At 46.9% G+C, this 16,326-nt stretch overlaps 1 protein-coding gene across 7 annotated transcripts in view; it reads right to left on the reverse strand.

The window, feature by feature from the left end:
• NADSYN1 (NAD synthetase 1) overlaps positions 1–16,326 on the reverse strand; it is a 36,123-nt gene that overhangs the window by 17,820 nt on the left and 1,977 nt on the right. For 5 of the 7 annotated variants that reach the window (XR_014231515.1, XR_014231516.1, XM_082341871.1 and 2 more), the window contains exons 2-6: positions 14,841–15,041; positions 13,695–13,755; positions 11,806–11,922; positions 7,609–7,662; positions 7,066–7,155 (exon numbers count right to left, since the gene is read on the reverse strand). Coding sequence is in view for 5 of the 7 variants with exons in the window: in XM_082341871.1 (XP_082197997.1) it covers positions 7,066–7,155; positions 7,609–7,662; positions 11,806–11,922; positions 13,695–13,755; positions 14,841–15,041 (523 nt within the window). In the remaining 2 variants the exon portion in view is untranslated. The remainder of the gene's footprint in view (positions 1–7,065; positions 7,156–7,608; positions 7,663–11,805; positions 11,923–13,694; positions 13,756–14,840; positions 15,042–16,326) is intronic. The other 2 variants (XM_082341873.1, XM_082341874.1) reach the window with 1 other exon arrangement.

The raw sequence follows: 16,326 nt of genomic DNA on the forward strand, positions 1-16,326 counted from the left end.
ATCCATTCAGAACCAGACGCAGGCAAGCCCACCAGGGAACGATGCAGGTTCACCTTTGCTCCTCCCCACCCCCTGCTCCAAAGCCAACCTACACCTGGCGGATGGCTCATGAGGTTTGCACGGTTCATTAACGAGCCAAAGTATCAACAATAAACCCTCCGGATCGGCAGTGAGTCATTCCAAGCTGGCTTCACGCTGGCCCGACCCATCTTTCCAGCTGCCTCCACACCTGAACTCCTCCTGCTCTGCATAGCTCCTCTGATGGGATGTTCTTCTTCCTCAGCAAACATGCCTTGGAGAAACCCTAGCAGCATATCTGCCGAGAAACCACTTCTGGCCATGCTAATTTCAAGTCATTTCTGGTCCCCTGGGAGCTACAAGAGCCCCCTCGACACCCCCACCCCCCGACATCCCCGTCTTGCTGGGCTCAGATTTGGGGCATCCACCTAAGAATCTAATGAAAATGAACCTAGATTCTTAAGTTCTCTGCAGTCAAGAACTGGGCCTTTTTTCCGTTTTCCTACAAAAGCCTGAAATAGCATCTTCAAGCTGTGATGGACTCATTACTAAAGCAGGGACACAGTGACATAACCATTTTATTGTCACCATTTTGGCACAACTCCCGAAGGGTAAAAACTCTGTTTTGTTTTTTAACTGTACCAAAATGAAAGCTTCTGGTTCCAGCTCAACATCCACTGCCACCCTTTCTACAGGCATCATTAAATGAGTGATGGTCTGAAAGGATTCAACATTTCAACATTAGAAATGGAGAAAAAGAAAAGTGAACTAGAGATCTATACTGGCATAGAATTAGAGACAACAGAAGTCAATGCAAGATCACAAAGGTAATCAGACAGTAGAAGATAAAAAGCGAGCTCAAAACTAAGAAAATAATTTGAAAAATTAAAACATTTGAAGATATGAAAACATATTAGGTGCATCAAAGAACAGAACAGATAGGGAACCCTTGGGTACTGTTGGTGGGAATGTAAATTGGTACAGCCACTGTGGAAAACAGTATGGACATTCCTCAAAAAACTAAAAATAGAGCTACCATATGATCCAGCAATCCCAATCCTGGGCATATATCTGAAGAAAACAAAGACGTAATTTGAAAAGTTAAATGCACCCCAATGTTCATAGCAGCACATTTACAATAGCCAAGACATGGAAGCAACCTGTGTCCATTAATAGATGAATGGATAAAGAAGATGTGATACATATACACAATGAACTACTACTCAGCCATAAAAAAGAATGAAATTTTACCATTTGCAACATTGTGGATGGACTTGGAGGGCATTATGCTTAGTGAAATAAGTCACATAGAGAAAGATAAACACTGTATGATATCACTTATATGTGGAATCTAAAAAATAAAACAAACTAGTGAATATAACAAAAAGGAAACAGACTCACAGATATAGAGAACAAACTAGGGGTTACCAGTGGGAAGAGGGAAGCTTGTTTCAGAAGCTGATCACAAGGAATCTCTCCTTGGATGAAAATCAGAGGCCCCATGACCTGCAACCAGGGATTATACATACTAAAAAAGTCATCATTTAAAGGACTCTCTCTCCAGCTTAGATGAAAGGACCCTTATCAGGTATTCATAAGTAGCTCAAGCACAGTGAAACAAGGGAACTGACTCTTGAGTTCATATTTCCCACTCACGAGGGGTCTCTGCATCAGACTGGTCTACAGAAAGGACTGCCGACCCAAACAACACCCACCCCAGGATGAGAAGAAGACAGCAGTGGTAGACAGCTGACCCAAGAATCTGGACCAGACCCATTCTACTAATTCAGTTTACTGTTTACCAAATATTTGTCTCCCCTATCAACATTAAAGTTATTGTTTTACTTCTAACCATACCTTTGCCCCCAAAGTTCGGATGGAAAGAAAATTCTCTAGTGAAGTTGTCACAGAGTATAAGTACTCGTGACATGTACCACTGCTTACTTTAAGTCTACTGCTAAAAGCACATGTAAAGTGTTTCTGTGACAATTCAGTATAATTGATAAAATGTATAGCCTATAAAAGGTTTCCTTGCTAGCATACTTCTGTGCTTGTTCACTGAGTCTCATTAGTTTCCCCAACGTGGATAACTAGGCATATATATTTGTTTATATCTATATCAAGCTGGCCTAGCACCGAGTGATATGATGGACCCATGGCAGGCAGCAACCACCCTGGCATCGAGGGACAAATATTTTGATCATAAATGCTTTCTATCAAAAGATCTGCAATCAAAAGAGGAAAATGATGGAGGAAATTTTCACATGTTGAGGTATGGGGAAGTCATTCTGGCTTATACATGATTTAACTTAAACTTTATACTAACCAGAATGACCTGTTTTGTGGCCTATCAAACATGCATTGTACATCTGCTTTAACCACTGAGGAAAAGAGTAGATTCAAAAATCAAAATAGAGTAACTGTGGTTCAGGCATCCAAAATAGAGCTGGATGGCCATTGTGGGTGTGGTTTCAGACATGCTCCAGTATTACTGAGAACTTGAATTTTCTGAACTGTATCAGACTCAAGGACAACCACCAGCTGTCCTCAAAACAGTATCTGCTAGCTGCCAATTGCAAACTTATGTCCTCAAGGTCTCCTCTTGTAACTATGAAATCTTTTACTTTAAGAATAGCAGCAAACGAGACAGCTCAAGCCATAGCCTCCCAGCAGAGGGCTCTAGATTCTTTAGCCAGAAGGCTACTAGACAATAAAATTGCTTTAGATTATATTTTAACAGAAAAAGGGGGCATGTATGTAGTGGCCAATAGTTCCTGTTATGTATGTATTAATATCACATCAGAAGTTAAAACCTATTTAGATAAAATCAGACAAAAGGCAGCTTGGCTCCAACGAATGTCATCCCAAAAACCTGGATTTGATCTCTTAAGAAATATATTCTCATGGATTCCAGCAAGAATAAGGTCTATGTTTGAGGGACTGGTTAAACTAGGTATTATCGTTTTGTGTTTGCTATGATTTATATCCCTTTTTGTCATAACTCTCTACTTGCTGTTTGTCTTGTATCCTTAAGCCCAAAGTCTTGGCCTCATCTTGGGATTTGTGAGTATTTGCAATCAAATTCGAAACAGTTTCATTCCTCAAAACTTTGTTAGGCCTACATCCCTCTTCAGTAGGAAGCAGCCAGAGCAGTCATGGCCCCCTTTCCTCAAGACTGAGGAATGATTAAAAGGTGGGGGGACTGAAACCATGCCCCCTAGAGTTAACAGAAGCTGATGGCTAAAAGGAATTCTTGAGCTTGTTTTGCAGAGCAGCAGATTGGGGAACAGTTTGCTAAAACCCCTCTGCTTGTAAACCGCCTTTACTGATGTAGCTCACTTTAGTTATTTTTTTCTTTCTTTCTTTTTTTCCTCTCTTTAATTGAATACGTTCCCAGCTTCACGTAGTCCAGTTGTTTTACAAGAACGTGGAGGTTGGCTCATCGGTTACCAGGGAAACCAGCAAAGGGGCACGTCCCTTACCGCCCCTTTGATGAACTGTCATAGTGGAGATAGTTCTGATCTAAAGATTAGAACAGTCGTCACTAGCTGGGGCCGGGGGGGCAAGTATGTAGGCATTTACTGATTAGGCTCTATGACTAAGAGGGAAGGTGAGTCAGGTGAGTGGGGTGTAGGTGAGGCGGGGACTGGTCCAGCAGGGATGTACAGAGAGCAAGAGTGCAGCCATCTTGGGTGGCCTGACGGCACAGCTGCAAACCTCAGCATCTCAGCATTTGGTTTGCTGCACGTTGGACGAATGGATGTGTCCACAGTAACAGACTTGTGATTGGCATCTGAAGTAGGGTGGGGGGCAGTTCAGTGGGGCTGAGCCCTGAACCTGTGGGGTCGGACACTACCTCCAGGTAGACAGTATCAGCACTGAGTCCATTGCCTGGTGGTGGTAGAATCGTAGAAGGCTACTGGATGCTGAGTTCCAGCAAATGAGTGACTGACAGGGGAAGACAGTCATCCAGGAGGCTGAGCAAACCCAGGAGGGGAGAGAAGTCCCAGAGACCTGTGACAGGGAGGGGCTGCCGGCTGTGCACCCAGCCTGGGGGAAAATGAGCAGACTGGGGCAGGAAGTGCCTGTCTGTCTGTGGGAGGAGTGTTGGGCGAGAACAGAGATTGAAAGCAAAGGAACCTGACACTGGTCGACTCCAGGCAGGAGAAATGAGTGAAGAAACACGGATTCAGAACACAATCTGCAGCTCAGTTGTGAACATAGATATTGGCCGATCGTGAAACACTGAGCTGTGACTGGTTAGAGAGAAACAGCAAGCCCAAAATGGAGTCATCTGCCCCAAGACAGGAAACCAAGACTTAACTGCAGTTTCAACCTTTAAGAACAGTCAGTCTGATGTCCTGATCACACTGGGGAGGCAGGCTCTGCACGATGAAGACCCTGCTGTTACTATTCACAAGAGCCAAGACATGGAAACAACCTAAATGTCCATCAACAGATGAATGGATAAAGAAGATGTAGTATATATATGCAATGGAGTATCACTCAGCCCTAAAAAAGAATGAAATAATGCCATTTGCAACAACATGGATGGACCTAGAGATGATCATACTAAGTGAAGTCAGACAGAGAGAGACAAATACCATATGATATCACTTATATGTGGAATCTAAAATATGACACAAATGAACTTATCTACGAAAGAGAAACAGACTCACAGACATACAGAACAGACTTGTGGTTGCCAAGGGGGAGGAGGGGTGGGGGAGGGAAGGATTCGATTTGGGATTAGCAAATTAGACTATTACATACAGAATGGATAAACAACAAGGTCCTACTATATAGCACAGGGAACTATATTCAATATCCTGTGATAAACCATAATGGAAAAGAGTATTTTAAAAATGTATATATATATACATATAACTGAATCACTTTGCTGTAGAGCAGATATTAACACAACATTGTAAATCAACTATACATCAATTAAAAAAAAAAAAAGACCCTGCTGTTCCCTCCGTATCAAAGAGGAGGGCCTGGCCTGAAACTATCCTAACTTTTCTCTTGCTAATACCTTCTTGTCCTGTCCTTCTTCTGCCTATAAAAACCTTCCATTGTGTACAGCCCCTTCTACTTACTAGTGGGAGGCTGCCCAGTTCCTGAATCATTGAATAAAGCCAATTAGATCATCAAATTCACTCAGATGAATATTTGTTTTTTTAAACAAACTTAACCAGAAAACTGTGAAGTGCCCATGTTAGGAAGAGGAGGTCAGAGAGACTAACGGTGAGGGCTGAACTGTGTGCCAAATCCTGTCCTTCCAGAGCAGGAGGCCACGAAATGGCAATGTCTGCACATGAGTTAGAAATACCAAGGCGGAACCCAGAGGCTACAGGAGAAAGGAGAAAAATGGAAAATGGAAATGGACAGCTATGGGGAGCAGGGCTCGGAGACGGGGCAGATTGGGGGGGGCGGTTTGTGTATTTCTTTCTTGTTATCAAGCTTATAGAATTATTTATGAATTACAAACCCATATTATTATATAAAAGAGCAAACTACTTGTACTATGTATAAAGGAACAAACCACTGGACGAATCTCAAAAGCATCATGTTAAGCTAAAGAAACCGGTTACAAAGGAATGTACGTGGTGTGACTCCATTTGTATGAAATCTAAGAAAGGAGAAGACTAACCTTGGGGGCATCAGCTGGAAAGGGGCAGGGGTGCCATGGACATGGCTCTATCTTCTTTAGGGTGTGATTGCACGAATGCACACAATTGTCAAAAAAGAAAGCTCCTAAAATCTGCATATTTTATTGCATGTTATTTATACCTCACTAAAAAAGCATAAAAGTGAACACTATTTGATACAACATTCCCAACTGTAAAGAGAATTTTTGTCATATTACTACTTGATACTACATGATTTTTATAATATTTAAAGCATTCAGAGCACAGAAAAAAATTTTTTTTAATTTTAACTAACATAACACTGGCATATAAATTTAGATAAGAGAGGGAAATCCTGAATAGATACTAGCAAATGGAAACAAAGTTTAACATACCACATCCATTTGGAGCTTATAAAGACATGCAAAGACTTACCATGTTCATCTCAACATATGCTAAGAAGAAATCTGATAAATTCAACAACCATTCTCAATTAATTTTAAATCCCCAAAGTAAAAATAACTAAGGATGGATATAAATCTGAAACCAAATCAGAAACAGGAAGAGCTCTCCAAGTCAAGTTGGGAAAAAGACAAAAATGCCTGTTATCAAAGACATTTGTTCTAGAAATGATCTAGAATATTGTTCTAGAAACGCTGGCCAAGAAAAGTAGTTTTGAAAATGAACTGACGGATGTAAATATTAGAAAGAAGTAAAGTTAGTTTTCTATTGTATAATTTCTACTTGAAAAAAAACACTAACTAAGAAAATCAATAGAATAACTACTAGACCCAATAAGAGAACGTAGTAAGGTGGCCAATTACAAAAGCAACACACAAAATCTCAAGTTTTCCTACATAAAAATATTAACCACTTAAAAATATCATGTTAAAGATTCCATTTGTAATAGCAGCAACAATAAATAGACAGGAATAACTATAAGAAGAATATAGGGCAGGGGTTCTCAACTGGGGATGATTCTGTCCCCAGGGGACACTTGGCAATGTCTGGAGACATTTTAAATTGTCACAAATGGACGTGTCCATCAGGTGGAGGTCAGGGATGCTGCTATACACCTTTCCGTGCACAGGACAGACCCCCCACGGCAAGAATGATCCAGCCCAAAGCAACGGGGCTGGAGCTGGGAAACCCTGATATACAGGATCAGATGTATAATGATGGATGATGGGTGACTGATGACTGAGAGTTCCATGTGGTCTGTGATAAGTGGGTTATAAATTAATCAGCAGTGTCAAAGCAGCCATATCTAAGTGACAGGTACTGTGGGGCAGGGACTTCGCCCGGAATTCGTGTCTATCTCCCCCACGACCTGCACAAGCTACGCACAGGAAGATGCTTCATAAGCATCCAAGAAGCGGTCACAAACCAGCCTCCTGCGCGTCGGGCAGCGACTCACCGACTCCTGGACCACGGGGTAAACCAGCGCAGCTCTCGGTAGTTGCCTTCATTGGCCAAGGCCATTTTGGGTCTGATGAGCAGGATCTTCCTACAGGCAGGGGGACAAGGCCACTCCCGAGATGAACACGCCCCATGACAAGGAGCAGCCGCCGGTCCGTCCGCCCCGACAGTCGACGGGGACAGGGCAGCCAAGACCCGGCAGGGGGGCACTTGCGGGCAGCTGATGTTCAGGGTCTGCGAGGGGACATGACAAGGCCTCTCCCCCGGACTGACCTCCCAGCAATGGGGCCACGTGTCCCCAAACCCCACCCCGTGGCCTCTCTCTTTCTAATACCTGAAGGTGTCAGTGGTGGCAGAGACCAGGAGCAGTGCCACTTGAGTCACCTGCCTGGTACACCAGCCCCCACTAAGGTAGGTCCAGAAGAAGCCTCCCTGCACACAGCCCCCGGGGACCATGCCCCAGGGCACTGGCACGAGTGCCCACAGGCCCCTAGAGCTCAGGGGAGACAGGCAGGTCACTCTGCTCCCGACGGTCACCTACCTGTTGAGAAATATCACCCTGCAGTTGTAGCGGACGTTTCGGTGCATTATGGGCCTGCGGAGAGAGGGGACGCACACACTTGTTGGCAAAGAGCAGAGTTATGCGTCTGTTTCGACATGAAGCTTCCCCGTCCTTTATGAGAATCAGAAGGCTCCCCTGTGGCTTTCTCAAACCAAAGTTAACAACAAACCCAAGTGTTTCTGCCACAGCGTAGGCTCTAAATGGGAGAGAGTCCTCTAAATAGAGCACCAAGTCCCTCCCTGCTCAGGGCTCTTCCTCTCCTCCTGGAAGGTTCTCGGGCCTTCCAGTGGCTCCCTCCCTCCTTTTCTCACATCCCTGCTGTCACATCACCCCTTCATCCCCTGCTGGCCTCAGGCACTAGTCCCTGTGCCTCCCCAGTTCTCCCTCCCAGCACCTCTCCTGACCCGAACACCCCTTCCCCAGAATGCAGGCTGCAGGGCCGGGGCAACGGGTCCGAGGGGCCGGGGCGGGGGTGGGGGTAGGGGTGGTAGGCGCTGAGCAGATCTGCTCACCCCTCTGTCTGGACCCTTTTCAGGATAGACATTGTGTTTTACATCTCCTCCCGGACCACCTGGTAGCTTCCTCCTCTGCAGGGGAGGGGACCAAAGCTCCAGAGGCTGGGGTGCTCTGCTGGCCACTGGCTGGGGCAGAGCTGGGCCAAGACGGGGCAGAGCTGGGGCAGAGCTAGGCGGAACTGAGCAGAAATGGGGCAGAGCTAGGCGGAGCTGGGCAGAAATGGGGGCAGAGCTGGAGCAGAGCTGGGGCAGAGCTGGGGCAGAGCTGGGGCAGAGCTTGGGGCAGAGCTGGGCAGAGCTGGGGCAGAGCTAGGCGGAACTGAGCAGAAACGGGGCAGAGCTGGGGCAGAGCTAGGTGGAGCTGGGCAGAAATGGGGCAGAGATGGGGCAGAGCTGGGAAGAGATGGGGCAGAGCTGGGGCAGAGCTAGACGGAACTGGGCAGAAATGGGGCAGAGCTGGAGCAGAGATGGGGCAGAGCTGGGTAGAGCTGGGGCAGAGCTGGGAAGAGTTGGGCAGAGCTGGGGCACAGCTGGGCAGAGCTGGGCAGAGATGGCAGAGAAGGCAGAGCTGGGCAGAGCCCAGGTGTTGGAGCCCAGCTCAGGGTGAGAGCGCAGGAGCTCAGGGCAGAAGCCATCAGGCACCAGGGGAGGATGGCCTTAAGGGGTACCTAAGACGATGGATTGTCAGATAAAACTAATAAGACAAATAAATAAATGCCCTGGGACATTAGTAAACAAAGCAGTGATGCAGGAGGAAATAAAACCAACCATTAATAGCGTGGGCTATCAAGTCAGGTGGCCAGGGTCCAATCCTGCTTTGCACTGGCTAAGTCCCGCTACCCTGGGTTCCTCCTCCCAGAGGGACTGAAGGACAGGATGCAGGCGGGGGTGCCCCCAGTTGTGCCCACGGCACACGGATGCCACCAGCAAGGACTCCCACTGCTGTGGTTTCTAATCCTCCCCGGGCCAGACCAAAACCTGCCTGTGTTCACATTTATACAAAAATGTGTTCAAGGCAGGAGGTAAACTTATATTTTAAACAAAACAGAGACCCTCAGTGAATATCCGATTTCCAATTGGAGTAAGCCTCTTGAACAAAAACAAAAACAAACAAAAAGCACTACAAGGAAAACTGAAAGCTCAAAACATAAAGTTAAATAGCAAACAACATACAAGTAAAAGTATTTTTATCATATGTGGGAATGGGTTGATATTTTTCACATATAAAGAACTCTTAAAATAAATTAGACACAGACACTTCAATTGTAGGCTAAAGAACAAGTGTCACAAATGGCCAAAAAACAAACAAGAGAGTTCAACTTCCTAAGTCATGAAAACAAATAAATAAGATCTTTTTTTTAAAAAATTATTGCGCATTATAAGATTCTATTTTGTTTCTTTAAGTTTTCTTTTTTTTGAGCTAGCCCTTTGTGATCAGCGCTAAGGATAACACGCCTTCAAAAACAGGGCAGGAAGGAGGCTCAGCACCTTTTTCCTGGAGGATAATTTGTAAAGACAATTTCAGACGGAGAATATCAATGACATCATGGTATGACGGTTGTTTTCTTCAGTTGTGCTTACAGATCCAGATAAATGCTGGATTTCCAAAGAAAAATATCTTCAAATATGATTGTTAGCACTTTGAGGGCAAAAAGCAGAAAAATTATAATTGGATTACAAGTTCAAGGCCAGCAGAGGAAAGTGGAACAAAGAAAACACACAAAGGAAAACGGGAAAAACAAAAAAGAAAACAACGTGATGACTAGGACATTTAATAAAGTGGCCAGCATCAGTCCATGTGGTGGGTTGCGTAAAGGCCCCCAATGATGTCCCTGTCCCGATTCCTAGGACGTGTGAGCATGTCACCTCATGTGGCAAAGGGTACCTTGCCGATATAACAAAGTTACAGACCCTGAGATGGGAGATTATCCCAGACTCTCTGGGGCCCTCATCATAACCACAAGGGTCCTTCTGTGAGGGAGGAGGGACAGTTGGAGGGCACGTGGCAGTGGAAGCAGGGGTTGCAGTGATATGATCGCTGGCTTTGAAGATGGAGGGAGGGGGAGGGGCCACGAGCCAAGGGATGTGGCCCTCCAAGCTGGGCTTTTCCAAGGAAACCGATTCTCCCCCAACAGCCTCCAGAAGCCCAGTCCTGCTGACCCATTTCAGACTTCTGACCTCCACACCCACAAGACAACAGATTTATGTGGTTCTGTGTGTCGCATCTGTGGTACTCTGTCACACAGCAGCAAAAGAGGAAACAAACACAGTCCATGTATCAAGAATGATAGTAAATGCGAACAAACTGGGTTAAAAATCTCATCTGTTCACTGCTTAAAAGAGACCCTACTACACAGATGTCACAGCGGGTTGAAAAGGAAGTGCAGAACACGTGCAGGGCCGAGGAAAAGAAAGCAAACTCGGCTACGTTCACACCACATAACACAGAATGAAGGATGCAAACAGAAACAAAATAAAGGCCCACCAGTGGGCTCTGGTTACACAAAGCACATCACAGACACACTCAAGAATAGTCCTAGGCCAGACCCCTACCCACGTGACCTACACCCGTGGAAACTATACCCTATGGACCTACAGGCAGACCTCGTTTTATTGCACTTTGCTTTACTGTGCTTTGCAGGTATTGCACTTTTTTTTTTTTTTTTTTAATTGAAGGTCTGTGGCAACCCTGCATTGAGCAAGTGTATTGGCGCCATTTTTCCAACAGCTTTTCCTCACTTCCAGTCTCTGTGTCACATTTTGGTAATTCTCGCAATATTTCAAACTCTCCACCAGGAAAAAGATTACAACTCCCTGAAGGTTCAGATGATGGTTAGCATTTTTTATCAATAAAGTATTTTTTAAGTAACGTAAGTACGTATATTTTTAGACATAATATTGCACACTTAATAGACTACAGTATTATGTAAATGTAACTTTTATATACACTGGGAAACCAAAAACTTCGTGACTCACTTTATTGCTATATTTGGCTCTACTGCAGTGGTCTGGAACCAAACGTGCAAGGTCTCCAAGGTCTGCCTGTAGACGACGTGGGCCTACAGCTATGGAACCTACACCATATACATCTATACTTATGGAACCTGCATCTATGGACCCTACACTATACGGACCTACACCTATGGAACCTACATCTATGGACCTATACCACATGGACCTATACCATATAGAGGGACCTATACCATATAGAGGGACCTATACCATATGGAGGAACCTACACCTATGGAACCTACAGCTATGAAAGCTACATTTATATACCTACACCCTCTGGAACCATATGGTCAGCATGTCGATATGGAGTGATGTGGAACCATCCCAAGACTTACCATTAAGTAAAGAAAGAGCTATACATGTGAAAGGGAGACCCTGTGCTCTCAGCTGTGCAAAGTGTGTTCCCACATGCACAGTAGCATCTGGAAGAACATACAAAAAAAATCTCCCAAGAGCTGCCTCCGCTGGGGGAGTTAGGTACCTGCAGGGCTAGGGAGGGAACAAACCCCACTTCTCTACACGAGGCCTTCCGTATCTTTGAAATGTTCAGATTCCACCTCCCTGATGTTAGGATGGCTCCAGACACACGACGCCCTTGAACTTGCCTCTTTCCAAGCTTGCCTTTCCCCATGCTCACGCCGGCACTTACATTCCCACATCACAGATGATATCCTGAGTGACTGGAGACTCCAGAAGGGCAGCCAGGACCTGGAGCGAATGCAGGAGGGTGTCCGACTCATAATAATGATCCCAACATCCGTAGCCACTGCAGAGGGAGGGAGCAGAACAGTGAGCCCTTGAGACACACGGGGTGGGCCTGGGGGCAGGGGTGGGGCAGGGGCCTAGGGGCCTAGCGAGTCAGAACGTGCAGGGGTGCAACCCAGGCCTTGGTATCTTTATAAAGCCTCCCACGAAATTCTATTGTGCAGCCAGACTTAGAATCACTGCAACAAAAAAAAGAACAAAAAAACGATGCTTTTTATTGGAAATTCATGGACTGGGCCCCACCCACTTCTCACAGTTGTCAGTTACAATGAGAAATTCTCTCTCATGTCACAAAGTGTCTGCTCTTGGATTTTTTTTTTTTTTAACCTTCAATGTAGCCCAAATCCCACTAATCTACAAGAAAGGGATGCAAAAGAAACAAAGCTGGACCCAGAGAAAAACATTCCTCAGGCAAAGGGACCATGAATAATCATTCGAATGCCACTCACACAGCTACTCCTGAGTTTCTTGCTATAGATACTGAAGCTTGTAGTGGGCTGAATGGTGTCCCCCAGAAAGGTGTGTCCACGCCCTAACCTCCAGAACCTGTGGATGTGACCTCATTTGGAAAAAGTGTCTTTAGAGATGTAAGTGAAGGATCTGGAGATGAGATGACCCTGGCCCTAAATCCAGTGACAAGTGTCCTTACATGAGACAGAAGGAGGAAAAGCCATGGAGAAGAGACGGGGTTGGGGCTGGAGGGGTGCAGCCACAAGACAAAGAACTGGGAACCAGAAGCCTGAAGAGGCAGGAAGGACCATCCCCTGGAGCCTTGGAGGAAGCAGGGCCCTTCTGACACCTTGATTTTGGACTTCGGGCCTCCTGAACTGTGACAGAATAAATTCCTGCCGTTTTAAACCATCCAGTTTGTGAAACTTTGTTACAGCAGCACCAGAAAAAACTAATACAATGCTCAATGAGGTCCTAACAGGGGAAGTGGGTTGAGAGTAATTTCTCAGTCTGGTAGTCCCAGTAACGAAAGGTACAGAATTTGTAAAGTACTATTTTATTTTGTTTTATTTATTTTACTATTTTATTTTATCTTATTTCACTTCATTTTATCTTATTTCCACACCACATGGCTTGTGGGATTTTAGTTCCCCAACCAGGGATGGAACCCCGACCCTCGGCAATGACCGCGTGAAGTACTAACCACTGGACCGCCAGGGAATTCTCTGTAAACCACTTTTAAATCTTCACAAGGTCCTTCCCACTACGCATGGCCTGGAAGTGATGTTGCAAACGCCAAGCAAACTTTGCACACATGAACACAAACCCCCAAACTGGCCCTTGCCATCCTTAATGCCTTGAAAAGCATTCCTCTCGGCCTCTGGTTCTGATAAGGGGGAGAGCCTGATTCTTAGATGAAAACGGGGTCCAGACCTGGGATGTCCTTTCCTCTCCAAGGACAGACTCCTGCCTCAGGGGTTGTCGCTTCCTTACCTCCCAGACCACATGTGATACCAAACATCAATGCAATGCCAGACGTCCAGCCAGCTTTGACATCAGCCCCGGACTGGGAAAAGTCAGCCTCTCTACGAGCTCCTGTGTTACCCGACATAGGAATCTGGGATCACCCAGCCTTGCTGGGCCCGCTCTTGTTCAAGGGTGCCAAGCAAGCACACTCACGGGCTTCTGATGGTCTCCTAAATGGGCCTGCATGTCCGCAGTTCTCAATGCCCGCCGCCTCCTTCCTTGCCCTTTCGGCTGAGGGGAGTTGATATAGACGCCTCTACCTGCCCACCCTGGGGTGTCTGTGTGTTTTGCTCTCACCATATTTCCAGTTCTGGTCCAAGCCTGTATCTTGCTCCTTTGTGTTTGGCAATTTCAATACCTACATGTACAGAGAGAGAGAAAGAGGGGCAATTTCAGCACCTACAACTGGTCCAAAGGCAGATCCAACCCTCTGCTGCCATAGGTGTCGTAAAAAACCAAAGGGCATCTCCCAGACCCTGCTGACACCTGCAGGAAATGAGACACAGGCAGGGCCTGCAGGGCTAACCCTCAGCACCAAGGAGGAGGAGGGCAGGGGCGGGGAGGGGGGGGTCACACACTGGTAGTTTATTAACCAGCAGATGCAGAAGACCCTGTGTAGGGAGAAGGCAGCACCCAGAGGCACCAGCAGCAGGAACCAGCCGCCTCTGGGTTTGAACAGCAGGCCGGGGAGGAAAGGCTGGCCAAGTGGAGACTCAGCTCTGGCCACCGAGACTGCCTCTCTTTACTCCAGCTAGATTTGCTCTGAGCTCTGATGAGATGAAAGCAGGTTGAGATTGAAAAAAAACAAAAAGGATGAAGGTCCGAGGCACGTGGCTGATAAGATGCCCTCACCTGAATCATTCTGTTTTTACTGCGGTTGGCAACCCTGCTGCAGTAACCAGCTGAGGGCAGCCGGTCTGAGGTGGCCGAGCCTGTAGGGTCGCCCAGGGCAGCCCCACTTCAGGTGTAGATGTCAACAGTGCAAACTTGCGCTTTCAAAGGTGAGCTGGTGCAAGTGACAACTGTATAGGGACCCCCGTCACACACACACAACGATCACACCTAGTCTCTAAGCTGGGGGGCTCACCCCTATTCCACTTCCCTCTTTGGGTCGGTTTCAGCTCTAGAAATGTCACATGCGACCCCAAAGATATCTGAGGACAGGTTCACCCCAGCCCTCCCATCTCCACCTCCACGGCCAGACTTTTCTTACCACGTGTACATACCACGTGTCCCCAGGCAGTGTAACCCACTCCACACCCCCATTCATGAGGAGGACCCGGGCACTTACGGGCACAGGCGTGGTCATAAGATAGCTTATCTTATCTGTCCCCATGCCAACGGCTGCGAGTTTCTCCAGAGCAAGGCTGCGTGTGCGTCACAGCAAGCCTGGCGGCCAGAAAGGACCTTCGCCCCTCTGCCCCACGCCGCCCCTAGACTCACTCTTTAAAATCCTTTGTAAATTGCCCTCGAAGTCCAGGGCCCACTGGTTGAGCGCGCAGGTGGCCACGGTCACCTTCCGGCCCATCCTGGCTGCAGTCGCCTGGGCAAAAGGCCGGCCGGACAGTGGGTCTCTCTGTCCTAGGGAGACAGGCGGCCGCGTCTTGTGTCCTTCCGGGTTGCCCCGTCCCGTCCCGCCAGGCCCTGCAGGGACAGGACCGCAGAGCCCCAGCGTCAGGCCCCGCCCAGATCTCCCCGCCCTCGCCCCGCCCACTCCCCGCCCACGCCCTCGCCCCGCCCAGCCCGCGGAGCTCTCCGCCGCGCCTGCGCAAGAGGGAGGCCCGCGGAGCCGCGAGTGCTTGGCAAGGGGGCAAGCGCGCTACCCCCGCCCACGCCGCCCCGACTCTGACCGGGCAGGTGGGACGGTCGCCAAGTCCTGGAGCGCAGGTGGAGAGGGGCCGGCCCGCCCGCGTGCCCCCATCCCTCTATTTAATTCCATACCTCCCCGCAAACTGCATCTTAATACGCTTGTGCAACTTTATTTTCCCCCGTGATATTAATTACGCTCTTTTGGTTATTTCTGCGTTTGTCACTGCATTGTAGGAATAAAGCCCACTTTATCCGTTCATAACGGGCGGGCATTTAAGTTAGCAGCGTTGTGCCAGCACACACGCGCACTGCTATTTTCATTCCTGTAATGCATCCCCTGTGAGGGCAACTAGTTTATGCCTACCGTTGCCAGTTTCCGCCGGAGCTGCACTTAACCTGTGCCTCGCCAGGCGTAGGATATGCATATGTATAACTTTACTAAATGTTACCCAATTTCCTCTCTGAAGCATTTGAACCTATTCACTACCAGCAGTTTTTCAGGTTTTGTTTTCACATTTCACCCTTTAGTCCCCTTAGGGTAGGAATTCATTTTTTTTCCCCTTGTGAATAAGTAGCTGGCTGACCATCGTTGATGGAATAGGCCATCCTTTTCTACTGGTTTGCAATGTTGCCTCTGCCATACATACTGTACACGTTTTCACATTTCAGACAAACTTGTATCCTGTTTATAAAGTAATGCTTGTTCATGAGCTTCAATTTGGAAATGTCAGAAAACCACAAAAATGTTTATATGTTCATTCATGTAATCCTCACTTCGACCCTTTGGGGCAGTTTTCATTGCTAGAAATACCTCAGTTCTTTCCAGTACGCTCAAATATCTCCTGCCAACCATGGCTGATTCTAGGCCTTGGCCAGGGAAGGAGCAAATCCTCCAATGTCTGGTTGGAGCAGAAAATAAGGATGTTCTCCAAAAATGATGGGAACATGTTATTTGAAAAGAAAGAATCAGTTTGGAGGGGTTCCCACTGGCCAAGTATGGGACAGTATGGGAACTTTAAAAAAAAGTAAATGACAGTACAGGATCGTAACTCAATGACCAAAAAATCTATTAGTCCATACTGACAAAAAATTAAGTAAGAGAGGGAAATTCTTTACAGAA

This window comes from Balaenoptera borealis (genome assembly GCF_965194805.1).
Source record: "Balaenoptera borealis genome assembly, chromosome: 11".
Lineage (NCBI taxonomy): Eukaryota > Metazoa > Chordata > Mammalia > Artiodactyla > Balaenopteridae > Balaenoptera > Balaenoptera borealis.